Below are 10,956 nucleotides of genomic sequence, written 5' to 3'. Positions count from 1 at the left end.
GTGCATTTTATTGCTGCCATTGAATTATAAATTTTTGATACGCGTTAAACATTTATTTTGTTTACTGGATTAAAATGCTTTTTACCCTTTTCAAGGGCAATTTCCAATTTATTTCAAATTAAAACTCAGATATGATCAAACGGATTACAGATTATTAGCTTTACAGAAAAATCTAGTGTAACGAAAAAATACTACCCGATTGTGTATTTTCACCTGCTTCTATAGTTTGAAAACAATTCAAATACAATTGAACCAGTTTTTAATCCTGCAATATCTTCACCGGCATCGACCTTTAAATCTTTTTTTCTTCGTGCAATAAAAGTTTCATTAATCTATTTTCTTATAGAAGGTTTGTGTAGGAAAAGAAAAATTTATGTATTATATTTTAACATTTATTATGGAAACACTATATGTACAATCTATTGATTACAGCAATTTTATATAATTAAATATTTTATATGCATGTATTGAAAATTAATGAGACAAAATTAATTTTTAATGAACTATTTATTTAATCTTTTAATTTTGTAATCCTTTAAAATAATAAATTTGCAGCCTAATTCTTACTCCATTGTTCTTACACTTAAAATACAAAATCTGATCTATTAACTGAAAGATATGCAAATTGCCTCTACAACTTTTGACTTGTCTTCATTAAATAAAAAAAATAATTTTTTGGAACATTTGGTATGATTACATACACATTAAAATTTTTTACCAGAATTAGTCTCATTAATTTTTGATGTGGTATATTATATATTTAATACTCCCATATATATCCATGTGCATACATACTTACATCATGTTTTTACCAAATTTTTATTTTTATCCACGTAGATCTTCATTCTTGTATATTCTAATATAAAAAAGTGCAATAAATTAGTCAATTTACCAATATTAATATTTTTCATAAAACCATTAATTTATTTCAGTAGGTGCTGCTTGTAAATATAATCAGAATACAATAAAAATTTGTTAAAAGTTTTATCTTATCTCATAAACATCATAACTCATCATCTTAATTATGTTTCATTAATTTATTTATATACTTATGTAATTTATAATAACGATACTCACCAGTGTTTGGCACATCGTAGATTTTGTCTTGGAATCATAATACTGAAAAAATATATTATAATTAATTTATATGACCAAATTCCATTTCAATAAATATAAATTAATAAAGTGCTTCAGTTGGTAGTGCATGTAAGAATAATCAGAACAGAATAAAATTTTATTCTATCTCATACCTAAGATTTCACATCCTATTGTACATTTATTCATATATTTATGCATGAAACATATGTATAATTTATATGTAAAAAAATGACTCTTACCAGTATTTGATAGGATAAAAGTAGTTTGTCTCGACATCATAATTCTGAAAAAAATATGTTAATGTAATTTATAAGCTTAAAAATTACATTTAAAAAAATATAAATTAACGTAAAATTCCTCAGTTGGTAGTGCATGTATGATTAATCATAATTTCATACTCAATACAATTTCATCCTATTATTTATAGATTTATATATTAAAATGTATATGTGTGGTTCATATACAGAATGGCCACGTTCCAATTAAGCACACTCTTTTATTTCGCAAACCAAATACAGAAGCTATAATAATACGTACATTAAAGCTATAATACATACAATTTAAATTTAATGAGTCAAATTGGATTATATCACAAGCATATATATTAAATGCAACAAATGATTGCAATAGATACACGTGGATTATACGGCTTGACTAATTCGAAAAATGGATTTTTCTTACATTTTACTTTTATTTTAGATAATGGCATAGCTCAACTGCTTCTACCGTGGTAAATCATTAATTATTAAAATTTTTTCATATTATTTTAATCAAGTTTTATTAATTTGCTCACCTTTTATGTAAGTATATTGTTCAATTTTACTCCATAGAATCTCCTGTGTGTCTCGTCCTACGTTGCGCCATGCGATTGTGCGATACAACTATGCATCACTTCCTTCTTCCTTCGTTTCCTTCACTTCGTATCCATTCGTATCAGTGTTCCCAACGGACAAATTACATAGAGCAGTAGTGCAAGCGTTAAGGTACGTTCAGGTAAATTTGCATAATGGTGTAAGAAAATAATGCATAAGAAAATTAATTAATCACTTCTCCCTTATAAATTTATGCCAAACACTGCATCTGATATAAAGTTGCAATGTTTGATAGCGAGAATAAGTGAGAATTAGTTTTTAATGATTTTGGCAATGTGGAACATCACCAACTAAAATCTCTAGAAAATAAATTCTCTTATTGGATATTGAATATCACATATTGACATTAGGCGCAGATAACAAGTTTGTTTATTCTATTTGCACTTTTTGCATTCGAGTCTGCACTAATGAATTTTTTCCCGGAAAATGTAGAAACTGCAATGACTCATTTGATTAAAATTGTAAATGAATAACGAAATGTAGAAATCGTATGAATCGTCGAAATGATACATCTAGTGGTTTTGCAAAATATCGAACAAATACTGTGTATAATTTTTAAATACTTTATTAAGAAAAACTAGTTACATTATATTTTTCCTCTTTTTCTTTTTGTGATGTCTATGGTTTTCATAAATTTTCGTCTTCCGAAAAAGTTGTGGTTGGCAAGTGATGGTGCGCCTAAGGTTTGGTTGAAACAATTGCTGTCGGTGAAAGAACAGTGAAAGAAGACTAGAATACAAACAATTAACTCATACGATCTCTCTACTATTGTCGTACACATATATTAAATAAAAGTTCAATCAAAATTAATGTGAATGAATATTTATCATGTTCAAAGTCAAGATCTGTTTGCGAAATCTTTAAAACCAATTAGTGTTCACGTACTTGCTTCTAAAATCGACGCTTTGTGTGCCAATATTGGGCACATGCAATGGGACAAAGAGAGATTTCTATCTAAAGGTAGTAGTAATATGTTTACATTTTATTTTCATACGAAAGTGAACAAGAAATTTCGACAAAATTGATCACAAACGTGCCTGTTTTCTTCTCGACATCGAGGTTATGTTTTTATCAGAGAATTAATTTATGCTGTGTATGAATTACTCATGTTCATTGTCATTTCACTGATATAATGGTTAGTCTGAATATGTGCAAAGTACAAAGCAATATATTTATTTCAGTTGTAATATAAAAAGTGAAAGTATATTCAGACTTTGAACAGAAAAAGAATAAAGAGAAAAGAGATTATATGCAAAGTGGCGCACATAAAACAAATGTTTATATGTTATGTTCAGATTATACTTAATGTCCTAAATAATACTTATCAGCGAAATATCAGCAGCTTTATAAATATCTTTCTAATTAAGCAATTTATGTTGATATAAATCTATGCTTATTAAGAATTTGTTTGTTAATCTTCTATAAAACTTTATAGGGGCATAAAAATTCATAAGATAAGTTTGTATTATTTAACTCAAAATGTTCAATTCTGTATGTAAATAATAAAAATAAATGTTATTTAAAGTTTGTATATTATATTTGCAATGTAAGACTGTAATGAAATTTATTTAGGAATATAAAAAATAAATTTTATGTATATATATTTTTTAGGCATTCAATATTCTAAAAGATTATTTAAAATTGTTGAGATTATTTCTGGAATATTTTAAACAAAACTTTTGATTACTTCATATTTATTTTATTTATATTTATTTTTTTAGTTATAAATTTTATTTTTTATTTCAGCTAATGCAAAATAAAAGCAAAAACAATGCCTCAAACGACCACTATTGAAACTCTTACCATAACCAGACCACTTAAGGTAAGTTAATAGTTTAATCAACATATATTTTATTAAAAATAAATATCATTTATTATTTATTATGTATTGTTAGTTTGAAGATATATATGTAAGTACTGGATCTTAGTGATTAGAATGTTCAAAGTATATGATCTTGTAAAGCAGAATATTTTATATATTTTTAAACTAAAATTTTTTTACAAACATACAATAGAAAAAATAATCAGAACAATAATAACTGTCATAATACTTAAAACAAATTGTAAAAAGTATAGTTAAATGTAAAAATAAGAATACATATAAGAAAGAATGGAATAATTTTGTGAAATAATGCAGTGATATATTGAGGACAATTGAATAAAAAATTTATTGTAGGAGTATAAAAAGCAGTATAAAAAGTAATAGTTTTAATTTTTATAAACGATTAAATTGTTCACAGAAACAGTAATGTAAAAAAATATAGAAGAATGGTTTTATACGTGACATTTAACTAATAATAAAAATATAATCAACATTTTTTAAAAGTATTTGAAAAAAATAAATTATTTTTACTTATCATACATCGTTAAGAAACAAATAATTGTACAAAGATTTTATTAAAGTTAGAAGCTATTAATAAATAAGAAAGGGACAGAAATATAGGAAGGGGTGGACAAAGAGTATAAGAGAAAAAGAGAGAGAGAGAAAATTAAAATACTGAAAAGAAAGAAAGGGCGAAGAAAGCGAGAGAGCGCAGAGATTGGTACTCGCGCGCACTGCGCCGCGACCTTTAATGGGCGCTGATGGGCGCAGCCTCCCTGGAACCTGGAATCCGATTGCCTCCTCTCAATCCCAGTCGTGTAGAGTCTGTGTTCTCGTTTGAGACATGGTTTGTCTTCTCTTTCTCCCTTTCTTTCTCTCTGTTTTCCGTGCAAAATATACGTATTAGGGTTATTAAAATCGTCCGTACGTCGAAATCGGCTAACTCTAACATTGCCATTGATCTGTGATCCGTCCGCTCCGGAAAACTAGCCCGCACAATATAGGGGTTGCCCTCGTCCGATAACGTTGCAGACCACAGCGCGACGAAAGCCATTGACCCGCGGCGCCCGTTAATCAACCCCTCCACTATGCGAATTCACGCTCGTCGCGCGAAACCCTCGACATACGTTATTTTGCGACGCGCGTATTTCGGTGCTCTTTAAAAAATTGCAATTCCGTCTTTTCCGCATGCCGAGTGCATAGCAGATCGCGGGTGAAAACAGTGGACAATGTCTTATGAGTGCTGCTCTGGAATACCGAAGAGAGCGTCGCCGATTGTTCGTCTTTAAGGACGCGAAGGAGTTTCGTCTCTCGACCGGCTACGAAGTTACTTTCCGTACTAAATTTCAGATTGCGCGTGTTTTTTCACGTTAAATCGCGAATTTTGAAGTAAAATGATTATGTATACGGTCGCTGAGGATCACATGGGCGATAATGAGATCGCGCAGGTATCGTCTGCGAGGCATTTTTTGATTGAGATTTTATCAGAGAATCACGCAGATTGTGCGAGTCAATAATATCTGACAATCGTTGTACTAATCTGACGTCTCTTTCCAGGTGATCGCGTTTATATGTGGGATCATAGTGGTGCTGTTAATGATAATGGGTCTGGCGTCGACCGACTGGTTAATGGCTCTGGGATGGAGACAAGGATTGTTTGCTCATTGCATCGAGGAAGGTGCCCCGACGCCTCTTCCTTTCAACATGCCCGATCCTCCAGGATGTTATCCTGCAAGAGACAGCGGTACTATCCATTTTTTTTATTAAATGTGAAACAAGTTGATACATTATTGTTTTGTATTCTATCCTACAGCTTACATTAAAGCGGCTGCAGCCTTGTGTGTAGTATGCCTCATAACGGACATCGCTGCAACAATACTCACTGGTTTGGGTTTACGCACGAGAGATCACAATGATAAATACAAATATTACAGATTTGCAGTGTACTGCATGGCTATTGCACGTAAGTGTCATATAATTGCCTGTTTTTCTCTGTGTTTCTTTCTTCCTTCTCTTCTGTTTTATAATTATATATTACTGTATTTCAGTGGTGTGCCTCTTGATAGCACTGGTCATATATCCCATATGTTTCGCAGCAGAATTGAATCTTGGTAAAGTTTTGATAATTGATTTTATCATATATGATTTAATAAATTGAATTAATAAATAAAATACGTTATTGTGTACGCAACAAACTGATGGAATACATTATGTTTAGGAAATCGAACCAATTGGGAATTTGGCTGGGCCTATGGCGTTGGTTGGGGTGCAGTTATTTTCCTGATTGGAGGAGCAGTACTGCTGCTGTGTGAGAAAGAAAGCGAGGAAATTTATTACAAGGAAAAGAAGACTGTTCGCGACGACATAGGAAGTGGTGGTTCCATGATCGGCATGGGACATCACGCTGGACGAAGTGGAACGCAGCTAGCCTAGTGGCATTGCTCCCTGCCCGATGTTGTTCTCTAGGTGATTTATTTTGTTTCTTTATGCTCTCACAGTTCAACACATGCGCATACGAAAAGATATACAAGCTATATAAGAATGGTTTTTCGGTAGGGTGTGTTTTTGGCTAATTCAAAGAAAACTATCCTTACAGATTCTCCGATCAATTTAGAGTAAATTTTTTCTTAATACATAAATGTTGAAGTATCAATAGTTTATTCACTTTTATATAACAAAGTAAAATTTTATGTTTGTTATTTAATCTTTATTAAACTTCAAGATTGAACATATAATATTGAAAATCTAGATAAGAAAGAAATATAACTAGTTGAGAAACAGTCGACTCGAAATTTGTCAAAGAATCTATAAGCGAGTTTTCATTGTCATTATTTGGAAATATTTGGAATAGATATAATTTATTCATTAGATGGGTATATATGAGTTACTATCAGTTTGATATATAGAATATATAACATCTAATTGTATAATAACCATTTTTATTTTTTTATTTTTGACTTCTTTATTTAGCAATCACAACTTTTATACTGACAATTTCGGGACCATTATTAGCTTGATTCTGTTTTTATATTTTCTACATTTTGCATAAATTTGGACAATTTTATATACACATGTGTATAATGTTTTTACGATAATTGGAAAGTTTATCTGCGTATAATATGACGACGCTGCATTTATTGTCCATAAATTAATAAGGATATCATATTTCTTATCGAGTCTGGGAGAAGTATAAAAAATAATTCCAACATAAATTAAAAACTTTTACATAAATAACAGCATATGTGCATATATACACAAAAAAATTGTGTTCTGTTTGTCTTTAAAAATTAAATAAAATTACAAGCAGTCAAATGAAAAATTCTATTAAAGTAAAGTTTGCTTTATGTTAAATAAGATTTCTTATCTATCTGCACTAATTCTCTTGAAACATTATTTGTCAGAAATATTTTGATATGTTTTTTATAATATTTAAATTTGCTTAATCTCTTAAATGTTTATTGTTCCCACATTCGAACACATAATATTGGTTTTTAATTTTAGCTCTAATATTTGTTTAAAGCTGAGAACTTTAAATATTAGGCAAACAGCTATAAAAGCTTTTCTTCTCTAATTTTAAGCAGATTTGTTTTCGGGTGTATTTTAATTTGAGGCTTTAATATTGAATATATGAAGGAATTGCTAACAAGGATAATGTCCTATAAAATTTTGGAGGTGATTTACTGAAAATTTATCAAAAAATCTATGAACTGGAAATACATGATGCCTCAAGGTAATATCTAACACATGTGTAACATGACTATATTTAATTTAATCTTTTATGGAACTTTTACTTCTTGCAATTTATTTCCTTCTACAACAATAAACATATCACATTTTTGTTCAGTTTATCAATAAGATTTTATTTATACAGATTGTCTTAGGAAAAATGTAATTTGTTACTTAAGAGATTTTAGGCAAAAAAGAATAATAAGTCTGGCTTGAAAAACAAGATTATGAAGATTTTGATAAATAAAATAGAAAAATTATTAACGCGTTATTTAAAAGAGAAAAATTTTGAGAATAAGAAAATATTTGTTTTCTTATTTGTTAAGGATATGTAATAATACAAAAATATAATGGTTTTGTCTAATGGAAAGAGAGGAAAAGCAATTTGCAATTATTTCCTACAAAACCATTTGCTAGCGGCCTACTACGAATATGACTAAGCAGACGTCATTTCTTCCAGTATACTTAAATGCAAATATGCTTAAAAACGCTCGAGTAATACCGTCCAAACATTCAAAGGATATTTCTGAGACAATCTGTATTCTTGAAATTTTTAAAAATTCAAGGTATTTATTAAAAATTTATTAGCATATTATCAAAATTTGCCCATTGTTTTTCTTAACTAAGACTTCGACTGGAAAAAAGACATGTAAATCATGAAATTTTATCATAAATACTCAATTTTGAGTAAAATGCATTTATATAGTTTTTATTTTGTCTTGCAGAATTCTCGTATGAGAAAAGATAACTACAATTTCGTCTGCATTTGCAGCTGCATTTTTAATTACATATTTAATGAAATGAATACAAATGTTTGACAATGTATCTTTTTTTCCAGTCGTAATTAACATTTTCGATTTTTATTGAAAAAACATCATCAGAAAATAATGTGTTCTTATATATTATCTTTTTGTCAAACTTCAAATTTTTTGTAAATGTGATGTATATACTATAGGCTCTAATAATTTATTATTAATTTCTATGCACACATACATTTTTTTTTCTTTTTTCACTTTTGTGCTTTTTTTATTTGATACATAATTTACGCATATTGCTAATATATACATATATACTGAAATCTGCCAATTTTATTATCATAAATTTTCGATATGCGTAGCGTGAGGGCATGCACCGTAAGAAGGAAATAATTTGTTCAATATATACGTCTAATTCACTTTAAACACTTCAAATTAAAGCCCCATAGTTTTAGTTTTACAATTTATTATTGTAATGGCTGTAAATTTATCTGATTTATTAATAAGGAGCTTTATTTTGCCAACACAGACTGACAAATCTTTAAAGACTTATCGCTTAAATATTAAAACGTATGGTTGAGATGATGTACAATTCTTGTTTAAGCCTTATTATTTGTGAATATTTTGTTAGTCATAAATGGAGAAAAATGAATACGCATCACCGTGATAAAAACAAATGGCTTAATTAACTTATAATTATTTGATTATCGCGTATGACGCGATATGCCGCGCGCGATTGTCATCCTCATCCATTTTTTATTGTCTGCATTAATTGCGAACATTATGGAAAAGACTGTAGTAGTTTGTATTGGAAAAGATATGGACCTTGTGCAGCATGAAAGCAATCAATCTCCTTCGAATGCTTGAAAGCGAAGTTCTAACATTGCAAAGCGAAGCGTAGCAATATCCATCATTTGTAGCGAATCTTGAACTTGTTACCTCAGGTATCTTTTAAGTTACTTATGGAGCACAAAACATTTAAGTGTGGAAAGAAACAGAGGCAGCTCGGGCAGATGTTATTTATTGCGTTATTTGCATTAGATACGTGTACGTAATATGTGTATATATAGATATAATATTTTATAAGTATATGTAGTTTAGCATTATACACTCGCAGATGTAATAGTCTGATACGCGCGATTTGCAGTATACGGCGAATACGGTCTATGTTAAGAATTGAATTCAATTACGAATTGAATCTTCGGATAATATCGAGTAACTTACAATTATCATGATACAATTTCTATATGCTTCACAAGTGAAATGGAAGAACGTGTACGAACGTGTACGTTTGTTAAATTTTGAAATGTTTTCCGTCGAATATAGTTAAAGAATTCGAGAGAAACTCGAGAAGACTATTAAGAATTGAGTACAATGTTGTTATATTATATCCTGCTTATACAGTAGATTTTCTATTCTTTAACTGCTTAATCCTTTATCACGTAGTACTCTATCACGTAAGAAATATTATTGCGATATAAGGAACTATAGTAACAAATAACAAAGTGTATGTAACAAATTCGTGATTTCTATATATCATGTGCGCATAGCATATAAGACAATCTGTTATGTCAGTCTTATGTATACTGACTTTACGTAATTCAGTCGTTTATTTGCAAAAGAGATGAGACATGTCCAGTGTGTAAGATTTGTTAAGATAAAAATATATATATTGTCTATAATGAAACATATCTAAGCATACTTTTTTAATGAAATTAAAAGTTTAATAGATTAAGTATTTAAGGTTTTTGAAATAAGTTTCTCATAGTTAATATTGATATGTAAGTTTATATCTATTGGATCTTTCTGGTCATGTCAGCGTTTGCAAATTGGCGACAGAATCGGAATCGCTATGTAGTCATCAGGTTTGCCATTTTCCATTAACCCAGGCAATCTTTGGTCGGATAGAATTATACAATAATCCATATAACATCATATACAAGATATATCGTTGCTGATTTAATTATATAACATGATTATTTAGGCATGTATTCAGCAGCAGCAGCACTTTGTATAGTATTTTAAAGTATATACATATCGCACTTATCATAATAAGTATACTGTTATATATAAGTATGGATTATACACAATTGATATATTATTTGTGCGCCATATTTCAATGTGTTAACATGTACTGTACAAAGAACAAAATATAACGTTAACGCTATAAGTGTATGCGTGTATACATTTTATCGGGCAAGATAAGCTTAGCGTGTTTGATCTCTACTTTTTTTTTAATCTTCTCTTTACGTTATTTTTATTTTCCACTATGCAAACCAATTAACAAATTGTTTATTGTTTAATAACTACATATTTTTTAAACAATTCCTCAAGTATTTTTATATTTTCCAGAAATTGGAAAAGATTGTTGCAAAACGAAAATTCCCGCTACTTGCGCAACCAATCAGATTGTCTTGTTTTAACCAGCGATGATTGGAGGAACATCATAAACTCTAGAGACTCTAGAAGGGCTCTGCAACAGTTAGGTATATTTATCAGGTTTGTTCGCGTCGCACGCCCCAACGTGCTCCTACTCGCTCCAATACATTCCAATCTATAGTATACGTGACATAATACTATAGATTGGAGCGTATATACATATATAACAGTATATATATACTATAGTGAGCCTTGATGGAGTGGGGATGGTCCACAATGGAAGAGAGAGAGCTATATTGGACGG

At 29.7% G+C, this 10,956-nt stretch overlaps 1 protein-coding gene and 1 long non-coding RNA gene across 5 annotated transcripts; one reads left to right on the top strand and one right to left on the bottom strand.

Moving 5' to 3' along the window:
• Positions 1–370: 370 nt before the first annotated feature.
• Positions 371–2,047, bottom strand: LOC105680027 (uncharacterized). 2 transcript variants are annotated; one of them, XR_001101932.2, is made up of 4 exons: positions 1,892–2,047; positions 1,338–1,381; positions 1,078–1,119; positions 371–856 (listed from the first exon to the last, which is right to left on the bottom strand). It is a non-coding gene; the product is annotated as an uncharacterized lncRNA (long non-coding RNA). The 2 variants fall into 2 exon arrangements; XR_010889991.1 differs by having other exon boundaries at positions 371–1,119; positions 1,892–2,045.
• A 313-nt stretch (positions 2,048–2,360) lies between these two features.
• LOC105680038 (transmembrane protein 47) lies at positions 2,361–10,443 on the top strand. Of its 3 annotated transcripts, XM_012380457.2 has the most exons (6): positions 2,361–2,930; positions 3,717–3,792; positions 5,350–5,536; positions 5,606–5,755; positions 5,841–5,903; positions 6,011–10,443. In XM_012380457.2, exons 2-6 carry the CDS (start codon positions 3,742–3,744, stop codon positions 6,223–6,225), a joined length of 666 nt encoding a protein of 221 aa, XP_012235880.1. In that variant the 5' UTR covers positions 2,361–2,930; positions 3,717–3,741; the 3' UTR covers positions 6,226–10,443. The 3 variants fall into 3 exon arrangements, with proteins under 3 accessions (XP_012235880.1, XP_012235881.1, XP_012235879.1); XM_012380458.2 differs by lacking the exons at positions 2,361–2,930; positions 3,717–3,792 and adding an exon at positions 4,425–4,639; XM_012380456.2 differs by lacking the exons at positions 2,361–2,930; positions 3,717–3,792 and adding an exon at positions 4,646–5,240.
• The last annotated feature ends 513 nt before the right edge of the window (positions 10,444–10,956 follow it).

Source organism: Linepithema humile, chromosome 1, assembly GCF_040581485.1.
Source record: "Linepithema humile isolate Giens D197 chromosome 1, Lhum_UNIL_v1.0, whole genome shotgun sequence".
Lineage (NCBI taxonomy): Eukaryota > Metazoa > Arthropoda > Insecta > Hymenoptera > Formicidae > Linepithema > Linepithema humile.
Note: the sequence above shows the minus strand (reverse complement) of the source record. Positions and strands in the feature narration are given on the sequence as shown.